The 19059-nt window shown below is 60.3% G+C and overlaps 4 protein-coding genes across 4 annotated transcripts; 3 read left to right on the top strand and 1 right to left on the bottom strand.

Moving 5' to 3' along the window:
• Nucleotides 1–63: 63 nt before the first annotated feature.
• SDRG_01145 (hypothetical protein) lies at nt 64–8755 on the top strand. The gene is made up of 32 exons (XM_008606660.1): nt 64–367; nt 418–551; nt 603–721; nt 766–869; nt 912–1024; nt 1069–1205; nt 1254–1421; nt 1470–1582; nt 1632–1752; nt 1798–1920; nt 1962–2160; nt 2208–2439; nt 2485–2544; nt 2586–2841; nt 2889–4159; nt 4204–4852; nt 4904–5525; nt 5568–5789; nt 5832–5989; nt 6030–6380; nt 6428–6984; nt 7031–7362; nt 7411–7724; nt 7771–7871; nt 7918–7950; nt 7994–8023; nt 8066–8104; nt 8151–8237; nt 8281–8331; nt 8378–8443; nt 8484–8605; nt 8650–8755. The coding sequence occupies exons 1-32, from the start codon at nt 113–115 to the stop codon at nt 8735–8737; spliced, it is 7227 nt and encodes a 2408-aa protein (XP_008604882.1). The 5' UTR covers nt 64–112; the 3' UTR covers nt 8738–8755.
• A 222-nt stretch (nt 8756–8977) lies between these two features.
• On the top strand, nt 8978–9354 carry SDRG_01144 (hypothetical protein). Its single transcript, XM_008606659.1, has one exon. It carries the CDS (start codon nt 9004–9006, stop codon nt 9280–9282), a length of 279 nt encoding a protein of 92 aa, XP_008604881.1. The 5' UTR covers nt 8978–9003; the 3' UTR covers nt 9283–9354.
• A 99-nt stretch (nt 9355–9453) lies between these two features.
• Nucleotides 9454–11058, top strand: SDRG_01143 (hypothetical protein). Its single transcript, XM_008606658.1, has 5 exons — nt 9454–9645; nt 9693–9764; nt 9814–10496; nt 10543–10599; nt 10642–11058. Exons 1-5 carry the CDS (start codon nt 9516–9518, stop codon nt 10999–11001), a joined length of 1302 nt encoding a protein of 433 aa, XP_008604880.1. The 5' UTR covers nt 9454–9515; the 3' UTR covers nt 11002–11058.
• Nucleotides 11009–18991, bottom strand: SDRG_01142 (hypothetical protein; the record flags this gene model as incomplete). Its single annotated transcript, XM_008606657.1, has 24 exons — nt 11009–11193; nt 11242–11499; nt 11542–11722; nt 11763–12313; nt 12361–12606; nt 12654–12905; nt 12954–13046; nt 13093–13213; nt 13259–13413; nt 13459–13956; nt 14001–14468; nt 14518–14804; nt 14852–15152; nt 15197–15304; nt 15352–15552; nt 15596–15716; nt 15763–16142; nt 16185–16406; nt 16451–16651; nt 16700–17015; nt 17059–18146; nt 18234–18473; nt 18516–18547; nt 18598–18991. 24 exons carry the CDS (start codon nt 18989–18991, stop codon nt 11062–11064), a joined length of 6846 nt encoding a protein of 2281 aa, XP_008604879.1. The 3' UTR covers nt 11009–11061.
• Between the last annotated feature and the right edge of the window lie 68 nt (nt 18992–19059).

Below are 19059 nucleotides of genomic sequence, written 5' to 3'. Positions count from 1 at the left end.
TCAGGACCTTCGATATTTGGATATCCAGCATCGGCATTCTGTTTTAAAACAGTGTTTAGGACCCTCGACCTTCGATATTCATCTGCGATCCTTGGGAGACAGATCGGCGGCAATGGAGCTCGAGCAGGACCTCAAGGAGCATGGCGTCGACGTCGTCTGCTCCAAGATGGACTCGGTCATTAGCATGCGCGCGCACGGCGCGACGGGCAAGCGCCTCGTGGAGACGCTCCGGCTCATGGACAAGTACGTGGCGCTCAAGGTCACCAAGCTCGTCAAGGCCTGCGCCGACCACATCTACTGCGACCCGTGCTTTGGTCCCAACGACGCCGACCTCTCAGGCGCGCGGGCGCTCTGCAAGAACGGCGACGTTCGCCCTTCGCGGCCTTCTCGCGCTGCTCATGTTAGCTCGCGTCGTAGGTTGTCCCGTCCAAGGGCGGGTCCCAGCACCAGGCCAAGGTGCTCAAGCTGCTCAAGGAAGACAAATTGCGCTGGGAGCGGCCGCGGTACGCAGCAGCAACCCAAAACGTGCTTGAAGAAAGCGACGAGTCCGAGTACGTCCGTGCTCCTGTTGTTGCACAGTACTAACGCTGGCGTAGGAGCAGCAGCCACCGCCCGACGGACGACGACCCTGTCTTCTGCGACGATGGCGAGCTCTTCCGCGGCGGCCTCGCGAGCTCGGGCGACGTCATCCAGGGCAACCTCGGCGACTGTTGGTTCCTCGGTGCGTACAGAATTCTCTGCGCATTTCACATCTGAGTAACACAGGCGCGATCAGCGTACTGGCCACGCGGCTCGACCTGCTCACGCAAGTCTTTTGGCGCGACGACCAGTACAAGGGCCACGGGCTCTTTGTATGTCGCTTCATGAAGGTACTCCTCCTCGTGTCACAGCGACTTTGACAGCCGAGACAGGATTTTTCCTGGCACTACGTCATCATTGACGACCGCATTCCAGTGTTTGGGTACACCAACAACCGCGCCGGCAAGCCCTTCTTTGCACGCTGCAGCGACCCGAACGAGCTCTGGTACTCACGTCCTCGTGGTGTATGCGATATCATTCCGGGACTAGGGTGCCCCTCATGGAGAAGGCGTACGCCAAGCTCCATGGAAGCTACGAAGCCCTCATTGGCGGCTACATTGACGTGGCGCTGAGCGACCTCACAGGTCTCTGCTCGGAGCAGATCATCCTCAAGCCAGGCTACCCCGGTACACCTCTCGTACCAAGAAATTTCATTTTCGATGGAAACGGGGTAGGGTTCGCTGAAGACCCGTACAAACCCATTCGGGCGGACCAGAAGCGTGGCGACGAGTTTTGGCAGAAGCTGCTCGAGTACAAGCGCAACGGAACCCTCATGGGCTGCTCGATCCAGCCAGACCCGAAGAACGACAAGAACGTCGTGGCCGAGGGCAGCGCGGGCCAAGGTTGGATGTTCTATAATCACTAGGCAACGTTTTCTCGCGGTATCGTAGGACTCTACTACAAGCACGCGTACGGGCTCGTCGACCTCGGCGAGATCACGCTCAAGGACAAGTCGGTCGTGCGACTGGTCAAAGTCCGGAATCCGTGGGGCATGGGCGAGTGGGTAGTATCAATGTTTCAATATTGCAACGTGAACACCAATACATACGTAGACGGGGCCGTGGTCCGACCAGAGCGACGAGCGAGAAGCGTGCGACGACGAGATCCAGCGCGTCTTCAAGGTCATTGCGCGCTCTGTGGGCGAGAACGCCTACTCCAAGCTCCACCGCGAGCGTACGGTCCTGTCGGCCGCCGCATTTTCATCTCGTTGCACGGTAGAGCACTCGCAGCTGTCGGAGCTCGTGCAGGAAGACATTGCCGAGATCAACCAGAACGACGGCACGTTCTTCATGACGTACGCCGACTGGTCGGAGCGCTACACGCACTTCTTTGCCGGCATTGGTACTACGCGCTTGTACGATCAGCAACTAAGATCCGAGTAGACTTTGCGGACGAGTGGTGCGGGCGCCGCGTCGAAGGCAAGTGGGACGAGATCTCGTGCGGCGGCAACACGAGCAAAGCCACGTGGATCAACAACCCGCGCTTCCAGCTGCACGTGCTCGAGCGCTGCCACCTCTTTATCGCAGTGAGCCAGAACGACCCGCGCGGCAAGGTCGACGGTCGCGGCCTCGTGCCCATCGGGTACTCTCTTCCATCCTGAGCCTTTTTCTATCGACAAGCGTCCGTAGCTTCCACGTCTGCTCCGTCTCGGAAGGGGCGAGCGGCGCAGTGGAGATCCGCGAGCCCAAGAAGAAGGCGGCGCCGTACTACCGCTTGCACCCCGAGGCGTCTCGGCAGGCGCTCATTGACGGCACGGCGGTTGAAGCTTCACCGCCGCCCATCATTCCCGGAACGGTCATTGCTGGCGTGGACGATGACGGCGTGCCCCAGCCAGCCTACACGCTCAAGCAAGCCGCCTCGGTACTTTGAAACGATATCAAGTTGATACTGAGACAGTTGCGATAGGTCGACATGCACATTGAGCCAGGCCGCTACTGCATCGTGCCGAGTTTGTACATGCGCACGGTACGGTTTGTATCAATCTATCAAATGTTCACGGGGCGCAGGACAAAGCATCCAACAAGACCAATGTCGGGCCGTTCTGGATCTCGGTCTACGGCAACAAGCCGGTCTTTGAGCTCGAGGGCGGTGAGCCCATCATCGAAGAAGAAGAGATTGACGAGAGCGCGTGCAAGAGCAGTCCGTCGACGCCAGCACCGTCATCCGCCGTCGTTCTCACACCGATCGTGGTGCCGGGGGACGGCGCGCGTCGCCAGTTTGAAAATCTCAAGGAAGAGTTTCTCGCCCAAGCCCGCCTCAAAGGTCCTCATCCATAGTCCAAATTTATTGAATCAACAAATTGTCTCTAGGGATAGGGTTTCGTGAAGCCAAGCGCGAATTTACCAATGCCGGACCGATGCGGCGCGCCGACTTCAAGCGGCGGATGCTAAACCTCGGGTTCAAGATGGACGAAGTGAGTGACGAGAAGGTCAATGTCCTCTTCGAAGGCCTCGATCTCGAGAAGAAGAACACGATCCATGCGAGCGCGCTCCTTGAAATCTTTGTCCGCGACATTGACGAAGACCGCGTCGTGTCGATCGTGCCCGAGAAGGAAGACGAAGAGGTGCCCGAGAAGGTCAACCAAGAAGGCACTCTGACGCTACGGCTCATTGGCGGCAAGGACCTCCAGAGCGTCCAGGTGCTGCAGACGACGCCCCCGCTTCTCTCGTTCCCAGCGCTGACGTTTGGTCCCAAAGACATGGCGCTCCAAGAGGCGTGCATGATGGAAGTGCTCGACGAGATCCCGTCGCTCATTGCCGAGCTGCACCCGAAGTTTCTGCTCTCGCTTCGGCCGCACGACCCAATCTTCCAGAGTCGCATCTCGTCGCTTCTCGAGGTCGTCAAAGGCCCCGCCAAACTTCGCAGCGGCTCGCGCCGGCGCGGCCCCAAGAAGAAGCTCGTGCGTCATGACACGACGCCCGTGCTGCACTTTTTGGCGGCCGTGAGCGCGAAATTCCAAGCCGCTGTCGCCAAGGAGGAGGAGGATCGCAGGACGGCGCCGCCGCTCGCAGAGACAAAGACGCGCTTCAGCTGGATGGCGCTCGAGACGGCGACGACCACTCCCGTCGCGACCGAGACGCCACGGGACGGCAACGATCTCCACTTGAAGCTGCACACGAGCAGCTACATGCAGTCGCTCGAGGCCAAGCGCGCCGAGCGCTTCCGCCGCATGCAACTCAAGAAGGCCGAGGTCTGCGGCGACAAGCAAAAGCTCGCAAGCTTGCCGCGGCTCCTCGGCGGGCGCAAGACGGGCACCAACACACTGCACTGCATCGACTGCCACGCAGCCGTCATCCTCTCGGGCAAGGGCGACGGGAGCATGGAGCTCACCTGCAGCGCGCAAGGCTGCGTCCACGTCTTCTGTACGATCTGCTATGGCAAGCTCCCGGCGTGCGAGAAGTTTTGCGACGACTGCTACCTCCACGAGCACGGCAACATGGAGGTGCTCGGCATGCAGCTGCGCTCCGTCTTGCTCTCCAAGCTCGCGGCGTCCGACGCTCAGCTCATTGCGCTCGACGAGATGTTTGCGACGCTCGACGAAGACCATTCGGGGGACTTGACCGTCGCCGAGTTCACCAAGGTACTCGTTAGGCTCATCGATGTGCGAGTGAGAGAGACTGGTAGTTTTTGGAAAAGCTGGCGCTCCACCCGCCGCTCTCCAACGCGCAGATAGCGGCGCTCATGGAAGAGCTCGACGTCGATGGGAACGGCACGCTGAGCCTCGACGAGTTCAAGCGCTGGATGCTCGGGAAGGAGACCGCGTGGGCCCCCGAGATGGTCAAGGACGACGACGAGACGTGGCGTCGGTCGCCGCGCGCAGGCCGCCGGACGACGCTCGAGGCGGCCGAGCGGGCGCTGCTTGTGCCGTGGATCGAGTCGGTGCTTGTCGACTTGGTCGCTGACGTCCTCGGCGCAATCGCCAACACCCCGACGCCGTGGATCGTGACGGCGCATACGACGCCGACGCTCGAAGTCGTGAGCAAATCGGCGCTCGATGTGCGCTGGGCCAGAGACAACGTCGTCTTTCAGCGCATGGCGGCGCTGCCCGTCATCGACGGCAGCACGGACGAGTGCGAGAGCATCGGTAAGCTCTTTGCCCGCTTCGACGTCAACGGCGACGGCTCGATCGCGACGGACGAGCTCGCATTGCTCTTGAGCTGCGTCGGGCTCGAAGCCACCGCGCTTGACGTACGCTTGCTGTGCCACCGCCTCCAGCGCGAGCACGGCCAGATCTTCTTGTCCGACTTTGCGACGTTTGTGAGCGCCGAGACCAGTATGGTTTGTATCAACTTCCCACTTGATACTAAATGTCGATGGGTTTTAGGTGTGACGACACGGGCCCGCGAGCGCGCGCTGGTCGAGACGCTCTTAGACTTGGAGCAGCGCATCAAAGAGCACCGTGTTGTGGAAGGAGACGTCAAGACGGCGCTGCAGACGCTGCATGTGGGCATGCCCGTCCACGAACTTCTCTGGCTCAGCAAGACGCTCCTGGACCGCATCGGACTCGCCGTCGACGTCCTCTCGCTGCAGCGCATTGCGCTTGCGTGCACGCCGTGTATCTACAGTCCGTCCTTGGCCTGTGCTGGGGACGTGCTCTTGGCGCTGCTCCAGGCGCCCGCGGGCCTTGGTGGCACGCTCCAAGGCTTTTCGGTCGAGGTCGTCAGCAGCGCCATCCAGCGCCTCTTCAAGATCGCCGCCAAAGACGAAGAACTCGAGTGGGAAAAGCTCGGGCCGGCCCACGTCGAGCAGCGCGAGCAAGGACCGCTCATCGAGGGGCTGCTCCGGCGCGGCCTTCGCGTGCTCGAGACGCCGGATCTCGACAGCCTCGCGATCGAGAACCAAGTGTGCGTCGCCTTGGCGCTCGACGCGCTTCGATACCGCGACGCGCAGCTGCCGCCGGTCGCGACGCACGACGTCTCGCGTGGCCTTTTTCTCTCGTTGTCGAGGTCCTTCTGAGCTTGAAAATGAGGATCATAGGAAGTGGGTAGGTATACGACGCTCCAGCGCCTCGAAGACAAGCTCCGCCGGACGCTCCAGCGCATGGCGCGCGTCGGCAGCGGCCAGCAAATGTACCAAGTGACGTTGGCCTTCAGCACTGACAAGTCACTCCACGTGCGCGTGCTCGACTCGATGCTCAAGCAAGCGATGACGTTGTCGTTCGTGGACGCAGACATGGACACGCGGGGCGTCCCGCTCTTTGACCGCCGACCGTACGTACCCTACACCTCGACTAGGATCTTAGCGGGGTGTAGGGCACCTGGTGCGAGCCATTGGTCCTTGGGCGTCGTCAACGCCGAGTGGTACCCAGAGCTGAATGCGTACTTCTTGGCTCTCTTGCGGCGCCTGCGCATTTGCTTTCGCGACGACAATGGCAAGAAGCAGCCGTTCGTCGAGTTTCTCGAGAGCCAAAGTAGCCGAATCCGAGAGGCTTGCGCTCATCGGCGACGTAGGCTTTGTCGGGAAGCTCCGGCGGCTACTGCAGTCGACCCGCGTGCCCTTTTTCTGGGCCGTCTCCCCCGCGATGCTCGAGTTTAGCGTCGACCGCGCGACGCTGGACCGGGCCAACATGCGTCTGCAGCCGTACACGATGCTGGCGCTGCAGGCGTTGCCGGCGCTCGCCGCGTTCTTTCGCCAAGCGCACTCGAATCTCCGCGTGCACCTCGAAGTGCTCGACCACCCCACGAGCATGTGGCTGTCCTGGGCCGAGTTCAAAGCGTGTCTCGCGGGCCTTCGTAATGCATATGCATCGATCCAGCTGCTTCCGCAAGGCGACACGTTCGTGACGCCCCCGGACGACGGCGGTATTCCCTTCCTCCTCTTTCCGGTGCTGCAACATGTGAGGGTGTAGGCGGCTGCACACCGCAATGGAGCTACTCGACGTCCGTCCTCGTGCGCGAGCCCGACGAGTGCGTCCACAGGTCGGACCGCCCGGTCGTGTACGTCGATACGCAGCCGATCTTGGGTCGTCCCGACAGCTCGGGCACGAATTTGATTCCGTTCACGTCGCTCCCGGCGCTAAGTCAGAGCGCGACGCGGACGTTGCACTTTGTGGTCGTGAGCGTCCGGCGGACGGTGCCATCGAACGCCGAGGCGCCGCATCTGTACTGCACGGCGTACGATCCCGCGACCGCGAGCGACTACGAGGTCGTCGGGACCCCCACCAATTGGAACGTGAACTTCTTCGACCCGGACGTCAACCCGGACGTCGAGAAGCAGTGGTTGGCGCTCTTGAGCAAGATGAAGCTCGGCCGCACGATCACGCCCAAGCTCTTGATTCGCCTGTACAACAAGCAGCCGCGGTCCGACCGGCTCATTGGCGAAACCGAAGTCTCGATCGCGTCGACGATGGCGCGCGAGGGCTACGGCGTGCACTCGTGGTTTGCCATCTACGACCCAGTCTCCGAGGTCTTGAGGATGGGTCACTGCACTGTGTGTTCATGCAACGACGTAGCTCTGCACGGGCCAAATCGAGCTCCAAGTGCAGTTTGAGATGAAGACCAAGGGCGGCGACGGTCGCGCGATCGACGCTGCGGCCGCAGTCAAGTCGACGCCCAAGCTCAAAACCATGGCGAGCGTACCGGCAACACCAGTGGCACCGACTACTGACGACGGCCAAGTCACCCGCTTCAAGCAGCGTATCATCGAGCTCGAGGCCCAGCTGCAGGCCAAGCCCGAGCCAGCGCCCACCGAGACGACGTCGAGCAACAACTTACTCAAGTGGAAGCGGAAATACGAGCAGCTCAAGCAAGAGGCTGCCGAGCAACAGGCCGCCACCGAAGCCAAGTCGGTCCTCGTCGTCGGAGCGTAAGAGCTGATGCAAGCTTGGTCTAGGCTCGCAGCACTGCAACAACAAATGACCAAACTCGAAGCACGTACTCCACGTGTCGAGGAGGTAGCACCTGGTGACGCGTCGGCGTCAGCAGCGTTTGCAGCGCTCAAGGCGACACTGAGTCGTCGGTGCCCCGACCGACCGTTCAACGGCCTCAAGAAAGCCATGGTGGCTGTTGCCGAGACGCCCGGGAAGGTCGCCGTGCCGGCGCTGGAAGAAGTGCTCGATGACTTTGGCCTGCGCTTGGACGCCGCTCAGCGCCAAAATGTCCTTGCGCTGTTAGACCCAGATTCCTCCGGCATCGTCTCGATCCCGGGTACAGCTCCCGACTCGATTCCGGCTTCCATGAGCTTTGTACGTAGAGTTTTTTGCGCGGCTGAGCGGTGACGTGGCACTCAGTCGCGCCGCATCTCGCGCTGCTTTGGAGCCGTCGCCGCGAACCAGCATCGCCAAAAAGCCGAGTGTACGGCATCAAGTCGCTGCTGTTGGTTCTGAGACTCGGAGCGTAGACGCCACGCATCGAGCAGCCACCAAGTCCCGAGGTACTACCTCTTGTGAGGTATACATTGCTACGATCTCGACTAGGTGCCCGACGACGCGGCCGAGTCGCCTGCGGTACTTTGATGCACTTTGAGAGGTGCTCAAGATATCGCGTAGAAGCCGACAAAGACCTCAGCACCTATCGAGACGCCACAAGTGCGTCTCTAGTCCCTTCATACTTTGTGATAGCGTGTTTGCCAAGGAGCCTGTCGAGAGGGTAACCAAGCGACCCGCCGAGAAGGCAGAGCAACCGGCGTCTGTCAAGCCGGAGCGACCGCACGCTGTCAAGGTATACATCGAGCCCTTCATACCGAGTCTGTCATGCGCTCTAGCCCGTTGCGACACCAAATGCCGAGCCTCCCAAACGACCAACAAAGCTCAAGGTACCCACCCTTCTTCACAACGTAGCTCCCAGCAATTGCTCTGCAGAGTCTCAAGCCCGAGACGACACCAGTCGCAGCGCGGGACGAGAGCGACGAGCAACGAAGCAATAACGTATGCATCCGCCTTAAGACAAGCGCTTCACTGTGTGTAGGTGGCGTTCGAGCCAACGAGCGACGAAGAGGTGTTTGCCTACCTGCAAGCGCAGCTCCCAGACAAGTGGGACATGCAGTTCACGAACGGCGGCAAGCCCTACTTTCGCAACTTTGTTGCCAGGTGCGGGAACCAGTCCTGAGGGAGCTTGGCTACAGGGTACGTAGATCGACGCAGTGGAACCACCCGGATGCCGACGCCGACGCCATCTTCCGCAGCTACCAGCACGCCACGAAGAAGAAATCAAAGCGCTAATCCATTCCCGTTTGGCGATTTTGTATTTGCTGCTCGTCCTTGCAGCGTCCCACGAAGCTCTTGCGTCTTATTGGTGCAGCTTAATCGACCGATCGTTCAAGATATGTTGGGGCGCGACATTGAGCGAAGGGCGGCCAAATTCGAAATTTCAAGCACTCTCATTCGCTGATGAAATTATAGATGGACCAATCAGAAGGCGTTTGATAACAACTTCAACGTGGTCGAAATGCAGGCGACCAAGCCAGTTCCACCCAGTTGCAAATAAGATGCTTCGAGTCCAGCGCCAAATTGTTCGCCGCGTCGGGCTCCGCGCCTTCTCGGACAAATGGGCCGAGCGCGAGACCGCGTACGAGAAGAGCTACGTGAACCAGCAAGACGCCAAGGCGCTGCGCCACTTGCTGGCGAAAATGAAGGCCGACGCCGACGTCTCGGCCTTGGACAAGCTTCAAGCGACAGCGGCGATGCACATTGGCCGTATCCTCGGGCACCCCGTGTCGGCTTCGACGTTGAAGAAGCTGCTCGAATGGAAGTACGGCTCGTTGTAATGCTGCGTTTTGCGGCAATATTGAGTAATTTGACGGTGTATTTCTCGTATCTTTGACGCGCTCACGAGCCGCGCCTCCTCTGAAGCGGTGGGGAGTTTCGCGCCTTTTGACTGGCTAAAAATAGGACCCTCTCGGCGTCTTTGATTGGCTGGCACATTTATCTCGAGCAATCAGATCCGGCGAGATCCGAAACAGCAGCAAACAGAGAAAAGCGGCGCCGGCCCCATCCAAGCATGCTCGACGACCTCCTCAAGCTCATCAAGAACAGCCCGCGCTGGGCGCAGTCGCGGCTCGCCCGGCGGCTCGGCTTTGCCGTGGACGAGCCGGCCGAGGAGGACCCGGAGCCCGAGACCACAGACCACGGTTCGCACGCCGCCGCCTGTCTATCCTGCTAACTCGCGTGTCTGCAGAGAGCCTCTGGACCAAGCTGCGGGTCTCGGGCGCGCAGCCGCCCGTGCGCAGCGGCCATGCGTCTGTTGTCGGTGCGTCTGCAATGCGCTGGCGCCTTCGCTTCCTCATTTCTGTGTCTAGTGAATGGCATGATGTACGTCTTTGGCGGCTACAACGACGGCAACTGCCACTTTGACTTGTATGCGTTCGACTTGACGCACCACCACTGGACCAAGCTCGAGAACAAGGGCGTCGTGTCGCCCGACGGCCGCGCGTCCCACGCGTGGTGCGCCTCGGCCGACGAGACCAAGCTGTACCTCTTTGGCGGTTCAGGCCCGCACTGGGGCCAGACCAACATGGGCAAGCTCCTCCAGTTTACGCTCGCAACGCAAAAGTGGAGCGTGGTCACAACGGCCGGTACGCATCCACCGCCGGGGTACGGCCAGAGCATGGTCGCGATCGGCTCCAAGCTCTACCTCTTCGGCGGTACCTCGGGGCATGTCTATGTCAACGACCTCTTTATCTTTGACCAAGTGACCGCGACGTGGAGCTGCGCAGCCGCGACTGGCACCAAGCCGTCGCCACGCTACAAGCACCAAGCGGTCGTGTCGGGCAACGACATGTACATCATTGGCGGCGGTCTCTATGACCCGCCGAAAGGGCCCATCGACATGTATAAATTTGACGCGCTGTCGTCACACTGGACCAAAGTCGAGTGCGTCGGCGATCTGCCGCGGTCGCGCATCGCCCACAGCGTCGTTCTGCACACGACGTCGAGTGGGAAAGCGACATTTCTCATGTTTGGCGGGCGCGACGAAACCGGGGTATGTCCATCACGCAGCATCTCTCTTGGTAGCTCATGCGAGGTAGACGCGCCTGAACGAACTGAGCTCGCTGGACTTGGCAACGTCGACGTGGGTCCGACTGGTACGACATAGCATCACATCGGATTGCTCATTGCGATGCTAGTCGGAGGACGCCAAGGCGCCGGATGCGCGGGACTTTCACACGGGCGTTATGTGGGAGAGCGCCATGTACGTCTTTGGCGGCTCCAACGGCATTGAGCGCAACAGCGACGTCCACCGGCTTGCGCTCGCGTTTGAGCCGTCGACGCTGCTCGTGCTCGCAGTGCAAGCCGTGCAGTCCCAGTTGCGGTCCAACAAGGCGCTCCAGATGCAGTACCGGGAGTCGTATTTGCCGCTGGAGCTGCGCACGGCCGTCCAGTCACTCAACCCGGACGTCACGATCGCGTCGAACGACCAGTGGTTTCCGCTGCCGGATGCAAACCGCGCCAAGCAAAAGGTGCACCCGCACGCCTTTTGCAGCTAAACGCTGTGCCCCATCAATGTCATAATCGCCACCGTAATATACTCTCATAGACGCTTCTTCTTACGGGTCCAGCAGCTTCCACTGCAGCACGGCGCGGTCGTTCCCGCCGGCCGACACAATGTACTTGTCATCGCACGTAAAGCGCACGCAGGTGATGTGCGAGCAGTGGCCGTCGCCTTGGACCCACTTGGCCTACCGTCATCAGCTTGATACGATCTTGAAACATTGATAGATGCGTACGCCTTTGGTCAAGCATGGGTACCGAAACACTTTGAGTTTGGAAAAGTCGTCGCCTGTGGCAATGAAGGCGCGCGACTTGGACGCGCAGACGCTGTTGATGTCGGTGCCGTCAGCGCACTCGGGCCAAATGCCCTGGACGGGCCACCCGAGGGTGCACGTCCACGAGTCCCAGATGACATCCTTGAGCGCTTTGGCGGACCGCATCTGCTTGCCCGACTCGACTTCGCAAAAGAGAAGCTCGTACGCGCCGCAGTTGGACTAGCTACCGCATGAGTTTTGCGTGCAGTTGGCTCGCTGTACCTGGAGGTACTTGCCGTCGCGGGAAAAATCAAAGTGCGTAATGTAGCTCATGTGCTTGGCAAACACCTGCTTCTTGACGATGCTCGCACTCGCGCCAGTGCCCTGGATGCTGTAAATGTAGATCTTGTCGTCGTGCGACCCAAACGCCGCGATAGCCCCGGACGCTGCAAACTTGACCTCGCTACGCAACCTCAGCCGTTGGACACAGTGCGGGCGGGCACCTGATCGCCGCTTTGGACGGGCGATCTTCCAGCACGACCGTCGTTGTCGACGCTTCGTAGAAACCAATCATGCCGTGCTTGTTGCCTTTGGTCTTGCCGCGGCCAAGGTCGCCGCCGTATCCGATCGCAAGCAGCAGGCCGTCGGGCGAGTAGGCGACGGCGCGCGCCATGTCGTCGAGCTCCATGAGCACCCACGACGTCTTGAGCTTCAAGTTGTAGACGCGCGCGACCGCGTCGTCGCCCACGGTGCAGACGGTGTGGGGCTCGATCGGGTGCACCGCGAGACCCCAGAGCTCGTCTTTACAGTGGCCGCCGGTCACGGGCTTCCCGAGCACGAGCGTCGCGTTGCTCACGTCGATCTCAAAGATATCGCTGCCCCACGTGCCAAGAAGGATCTTGGTTTGGCTTGCGTCCATGCACACGCTGCGCACGGTCTTGCCTCGAAGCCCGCAGACCGGGTACAAGCTCTCGAGCACGAACGAGCTCGTCTGCTGGAGCGACGAGTTCCACACGCAGACCTTGCCGTCCTTCCCACCCGAGACGACGGTGTCCTACTCGCCAGCATCAGCGATGACGTTGCATGTGAGGCAGAGCGCACGAGCTTGGACGTCGAGTAGAGTGCTGTGAGCGCGCCGTCGTGGGCCTTGACGCTCTTGGTGACGGTGTTGCCGCACCATTGGTACATGTCGCCGTTGTCCGCGCCCGTCAGCGTCGCGTCGTCCTTGAAGCTGCACGCGCACCAGAGAGTTTGAATCGTCGCGAGCTTCCCAAACTGGCCCTTGGTGCAGCTCGCGGTCTTGCCCTGGACGGTCCAAAACAAAACGTGCTTGACACCCCCCGTGACCTACACATTTGTGAGCCGCTGGAAGGCAAGAGGCCAAAATGATGTACAAAGCGGCCGTGGCGTGCGTCAGCCAGCGCAAAGACGTTGAGCGCCTTGTCGCCGCGCGTCGAGGTTTGGAGAACTCCTTTGCTCCACGCGCCGCCCTTGTCCTCCCAAATCGCGAGACTGTGGTCGTCGTCGTCGCCGACGCTCGCAAGCGTCTTCTCGTCGAGTGCGAACGCGAGGCTAAGGACGCCGCGGGCGTGGAAGCCCTTGAGCTCGCTCAAGAGCGCACCGGAGCGCGCATCCCAGACGCGAATCTAGAGCAAGAGATGCGTTTGTCTCTACTGCAGACGACGGCCACTGACGCTGGGCTTTTTGCCGCGCTCGCCCGACGCAACGAACCGCCCGGAGGACGAGATGGCGAGGCTCAGGATGTCATCGTTGTGGCCCACATGGTGCTGCGACGTTTATTAGTACATACTAGACGCGTTTTGTAGTTAGTACCTTTTGCGTGTTGGTCGGACGATCGTAGATGATGCCAACGGCTGCGGCATGGTACACGATCTGTCCGTCGGCATTGTAGCGCAAGTTGTTGCGCGCCAAGTCGGCTTGGTAGCCATAGACCCTACACAATTACGTAGTCGAAGGTACCAGATTGAGTAGAACCGACCACTCGAGCCGTAGTTGGATGTCGGGGGCGCGTGGGTTCTCTTTGGGCGGGTTGCTCGGCGCACAGATAGCGCCGATCCACGGCTTGACAGCCATAAACTCGTCGCCGCCCCCTTCGGCGGGAAACGCGACTGGCACTGAGGTCTTGGGGAGCCCCTAAAATGACATTGCTCGCTTTTGCTGCGTGGCAAGACGGCGTACAAGGTCGTCTTCGTCGTCGCCCTCGGTGGCACCGGCGTTGGACAAGGCGGTCGCAAGCGAGGCTTTGGACGGGGACGTCTTGCCGACGTCGATCGCGGTGTCTTCTTCGGCGCCCGTCTCGTGGTGCCACTGCAATATCGACCGATCGAGGCCGCCAGTGCTCACGACATGCGTATCGTTGTGCAGCCAGCGGACGCTCGTCACGTGCGACGAGTGGCCAGAGTACGCGTAGGCGACGCTGTGCTTGGCGACGCACGGATATCGAAAGAGCTTGACCTTGCCAAAGTCGTCGCCTGTCGCCAAAAGCTGCATGTTGGACGACCGATGGACGGCGTTGATGTCGGTGCCGTCGGCACACGGCGGCCAAATGCCTTGGACAGGCCACCCGAGTGTGCACGTCCACGTCTCCCACGCGACGTCACGCAGACTCTTGGCCGACGTCAAGTGCTTGGCGCTGGACGGATCCGAAAAGAGGAGCTCGTACGCGCCGCAGTTGCTCTAGGCATGGCGTTGGCAGTGTCGAGAAGAGAATGTGGTGTTACCTGGAGGTATTTCGAGTCGCTGGAAAAGTCAAAGTGTGTGATGTAGCTCGTATGCTTGCGGAAGACGCCCGTCTTGACGATCGAGCTGCCCTTGATCGCGTAGAGATAGATGCTCGTGTCGTGCGACCCGACGGCTATCATCGTGTTGTTGGGCGAAAACTTGATCTCCGAGAGCCACTCTTTCGACGGCTTATCTTCAAAGACCATGGCGAACGTCTCGTCGTCTTTGACGACAATTAGTGTGCCGTACTTGGGGTGCTTGCGACCAGCCTCGATGCGTCCGCCGAGACCGACAGCGATCCAGTAGGGCGCCGCATTCGAGTACGCGCACGAGCGCGCGATGCACTCAAAGGCCTTGACGCGGAGCTGCATTTTGTGCACAGCGTCCCACACCCGCAGCGTCTTGTCGTCGCCGACGGTGCAAAACTCGTGCTTGGTCATGTCCGGGTGAACCGCGAGACCCCACAACTAGTAGGACAAGCGGTTGTAGTCGGTTGAAATCGAAGGCGCATCGTACTTCGTCTTGATAGTGGCCTTGCGTCACCACCGTGGCCTTGGCGCCCGTGCGGTCAAACTGCACAATGTCGCTGCCGTACGTGCCGAGGAGGAGGCGCGTGTTGGTGCTGTTGAAGCACACGCTGCGCACGCCAAAGCTGGCTTGCATGAGCTTGGCCGTCTCGGTCGAGAGGTTGAAGAGCTTGGTCAGCGGCGGCGCCACTTCGAACGACGAGATTTGCGCCAAGTGCACGTCCCATATGATGACTTTGCCGTCCTTGGCACCGCTGACCCACTCGGGCTTGGAGGCTGTGATCTAATATGAACATCCTATGGCGAGAGCCACGTCGACGTACGGGAGACTGCGACGGCAAACACGGGGCCCTTGTGCCCAGACAGGACCTTGATTAGATGTTTGTTCTCAAAGCAGTAGATGTCACCCCCCTGTGTGCCGACGACAGTGCGCGTCGGGGCCGAGTTGGTCCCCGTTGCATTTGGGATCATGCACGCACAGTGGAAGAGCTGCGGGGTACCGTGCTTGCCCAAAATCGCCTTCTTGCCCGTGATGTTGCGGCCTTGCTCGGTCCAGTGTGTGAGGTGCTTGTCTCCAAACGAGACCCACTCGTTCGTGCCTGGGTGGTGCAGCACACCAACCACCTACCGCCCTATTCGTCGCCAGCACACTTTGGCACACGACGTACCTTGTTGCGCTCGCCTTTGCCCGACGCCACGATGACCCCTTCTTTCCACTTGTAGATAGCCAAGCTATGGTCGTCGTCGTTCCCGATCGAGCACAGTTTGGATCCGTCCTAATGTCCCACAAATAGTCGAGCAGTAGCGATTGCAAGGCACTTACCGTCGAAAATGCCAGTGCCGGTACAGCGCGCTTGTGAAAGCCTTTGAGAGAGGCGAGGCTGATGCACTTTTCGGTGGCCTTTTCCGCCTTGGCGCTCGTGAGCTCCCACACATGGATCGTCGGCGGTTTGCCCATTTGACCGGTTGCGACGCAGCTGCCATTGGGGTGGAGCGCGAGACACACAATGTCATCGTCGTGCCCCTACACCTAGCCCTTGTCAAATGCTCAACGAGTGGGTAAGTACCTCGAAGAAGGTCTGCGTGTTGGTCGAGCTGTCGTAGACAACGCCGAGGGCGGCGACGTGGTACACGATCCGACCGTTGGAGAGAAAACGAACGTTGTTGGACGCCGCCTGCGCTTGGTAGCTACACAGAGCCCACGTCCTATCTCTCGTATCAGCGTGGTGCTTACCCATAGGCGTGGGCAAGTTGCAACGTCGTCGACGGCGGCTGCGTGTTGTCGACCACTGGTAGCTTAGAGGGCGGCACGATGGCGCCGATCCAGGGCTTGACCGCCATGAACTCGTCGCCTTCCGAGCCGCGGACGAGGTCCATATCGACGTCGTCTTCGTGGCCCTTGATGGGCGACCGCACAGGCGAGGTGGATGCTCTCGAGCCCTTGATTTTCTGCACGTCGTGTTTCCAAAGAAAGAGGCAGCGGTCGCCGCCGCCCGTCGAGAGCAAGTACTCGTCGCTGGTCGACCACGCCACGTTGGTCACGTGCGAAGAGTGGCCGTTGAGCGTCGCAAAGCCGGCATGCTTCTTGGCGCACGGATACCGAAAGAGCTTGACCTACACAGAGGCATTGGCACGAGAATGCGCCTGCGACACTACCTTGCCAAAGTCATCGCCCGTTGCTAGAAGCGTACCGGCATGCGACCGCGCAACACCGTTGACGTCCGACCCGTCGCTGTCCGGTGGCCAAATGCCTTGAACGGGCCAGCCCAGCGGACAAGTCCAGGAGCTCCACTGCTCATCCTTGAGCGCTGATGCACGCGTGACTTGCTTGCCCGTCTTGGCGTCGGCAAAGAGGAGCTCGTAGGCGCCGGACGTGCTCTAATCACGACAAGATGAAGGCTTTGACAAGACTTGCATCGTACCTGGTAGTAGGAGCTATCGGCGGAGAAGTCGATGCGCGTGATAAAGCTGCTGTGCTTCTTGAACGCGTGCTTCTTGGTGTACTGGTTGAGTGCGTCGTACAGCACGATGCTATTGTCGTGGCTCCCAAGCGCGAGGTACTTGCCGCACGGCGAGTACGTAATGTCCGAGATCCACTTTTTCGCGTCGTTGCGCTCGACGACCTACATAAAGTCTCTAGTCCCCACAACTTTAGAGTAGATAAGCCCAACCTTGGTCAGATCGCCCTCGTAGACGACGAGAACAGCGCCGTTCTTCGGGTGTTTGTTGACCTTCTCTCGCCCCGGCAGCTGCCCGCCGAGACCAACGGCAATGTACTTGCCGTCCGGCGAGTACGCGACGGCGCGCGCGAGGCAGTCGAGCTTGAGCCGTCGAAGTTGCTTCTTCTTGACCAAGTCCCACACGCACAAGAACTGATCGTCACCGACAGTTGCGCACTCTTGCCGCGTCGGGTGGGCGGCCAAGCCCCAGAGCTCATCAGCGTGGTGCCCCGACAGGAGCGCAGGTGAAATGGCTTTGGTCTTCAAGCTACAAGAGACCTCTGATGGGCGCCACGTCTAGAGGTTCGTACTTGATTTCAAAAATGTCCGAAGCTTGGGTTCCAAGGAGAACAGTCGTGAGGTCGTTGGAGAGACAGACACTCTGAATGCTACCAGCGCGACTGGCAAGGGCCTTGATGTCGAAGGACTGCGTGCTTGTGAGAGACCCTGCTTTGTCCGGTGCCCAGATGCGTACAACGCCGTCCTTGCCGCCACTCACGAGAGTCTTGTCCAGCAAGTACAGGCTCTGAACCGGGCCTGCATGGGCTTTAGGAATCACCGTCTGGAGCTCGGGCGGCTGAAAGATGTACAGCGAGCCATCTTGCGTTCCCGTCACGAGAAGGTACCCGCTGTCAGTGTTGAGCCACACGGCGGCCAGAATGCCCTGGACCGTGCCGGTCTTTCCAAAGATCCCTTTGGCCTTGGCGACGGTCTTGGGCGATACGTTGCAGGTCCAGACTTCGAGGTATTTGACGCCAACGCTCGCAAAGACGAAGTCATTGATCGGGTGCCACGAGACGTCGAGCGGCGCGGCCTTGTTGCCCTTGGAAAACCACGTCAACGCTCCCGACTTCCACTGGTCGGTGGTCGAGTAGACGCCCAAACTGTGGTCGTCGTCTGCCCCCAGCGAAGCGAGGTGGTTCCCAGAGGACGAGAACGCGAGCTGGATGATCCCTCGCTTGTGATACCCGCGGTGGGTCGAGAGCACGCTGACCGAGGCCGCGTCCCACACAATGAGCTTCGGTGTCTTCCCCGTCTCGCCCGTCGCCCCAATCGAGCGATTCGGGTGCAAGGCAAAGGACAAGATGTCGTCCGTGTGCGCAATGATGTGCTGCTGGCGAGGCCCTGCCTTCTCGAGCAGCACGACGACGCTCGCCGCCGGGTACGCAATGTCGCCGCTCTTGAGGTATCGGACGTTGTTGCGCGCGTAGGCGTCCTGGGCTGAGTAGCCAAAGATCCACTCGAGTGAGAGGTCGACTGTCGGGGCGCTCGAGTCGATGGGCGGCGGATTTGTCGGCGGAATGATGGCGCCTTCCCACGGCTTGACGGCCATAAACTCGTCTCCGTGGTCAGCGTCGCTCGCTTTTTCAATGGCGGCTTCGGGGTCCATGTGCCGTGTCTCTTTCGCCGACCGCTCCGGCACATGCGTCGGGTCGAGACCACCGAGGGCGTCGGCGCTACCGTCGTCGTGGTTGGAAGCACTCACGGCGCCGTCAAAGACATCAAAGAGGCTGCGCGCGTCGTTGTTGGTCAAACAGTAGCTCCGAAAGACGTCGCATGTGATGACCATCGTCGACTGGATCATGGTCGACGGCGGAATGTGCAGCATATCGCGGAACGTCATCTCGGCAATGCGCCGAACTTCATCGTCCTCCAGCAAGTCGACGGTCTTGTCGTTGGCCTTGGAGACGACAATCTTGCCGAGCCCCATGAGCGTCGACTTGAGCTACACGGGATCATGAGCCATATAGAGGTAGAGTGTTCGTACGGAAATGGTAAACTCGTCAATGTCGAGCGCGCCTACATCCATCATCATCACTCAATCAACAAATATCGTCATAACGCGGTACCGTCTTCCGACATGTCCCAGCTATCAAAGACGAGCTCGACCTTGTCTTGGATCGGCGCCGTCGAGATGAAGATGATGCTCGCTAGGAACTCAAGTGCATCAAGGAGCTTGAACGGCGAGTCGAGCGTAAGCACGTCGAAGAGCACGTCAGCTTTCTGCGCAATCTGGACGGGCGAGTGACCGAGGTGCACAGCCACGTCGATGCAGATCGCGCCAAAGTCGTGCTTGGAGAGCGCAAAGCCGTGGGCGTGCTCGTAGAAGCTGCGCCAGTACGCCTCAATCTCTTCGATCGAGAGATTGTCAAAGGGCGTGATGGCCTCGATGAGCGTCGCCGAGTAGCTTGGCGGGTTCGAGTCCGCGGCCGGGACCGCCGTCAGGCCCACGACGTTGCCCATGCAATGATCCGCGGAAGAAAAGCGCCAATCAAGTCTCACGGGCTGCGATCTTGATCCGTTTGCAGAAA

The sequence above is a fragment of the Saprolegnia diclina genome (assembly GCF_000281045.1).
Source record: "Saprolegnia diclina VS20 unplaced genomic scaffold supercont1.3, whole genome shotgun sequence".
Lineage (NCBI taxonomy): Eukaryota > Oomycota > Saprolegniomycetes > Saprolegniales > Saprolegniaceae > Saprolegnia > Saprolegnia diclina.
Note: the sequence above shows the minus strand (reverse complement) of the source record. Positions and strands in the feature narration are given on the sequence as shown.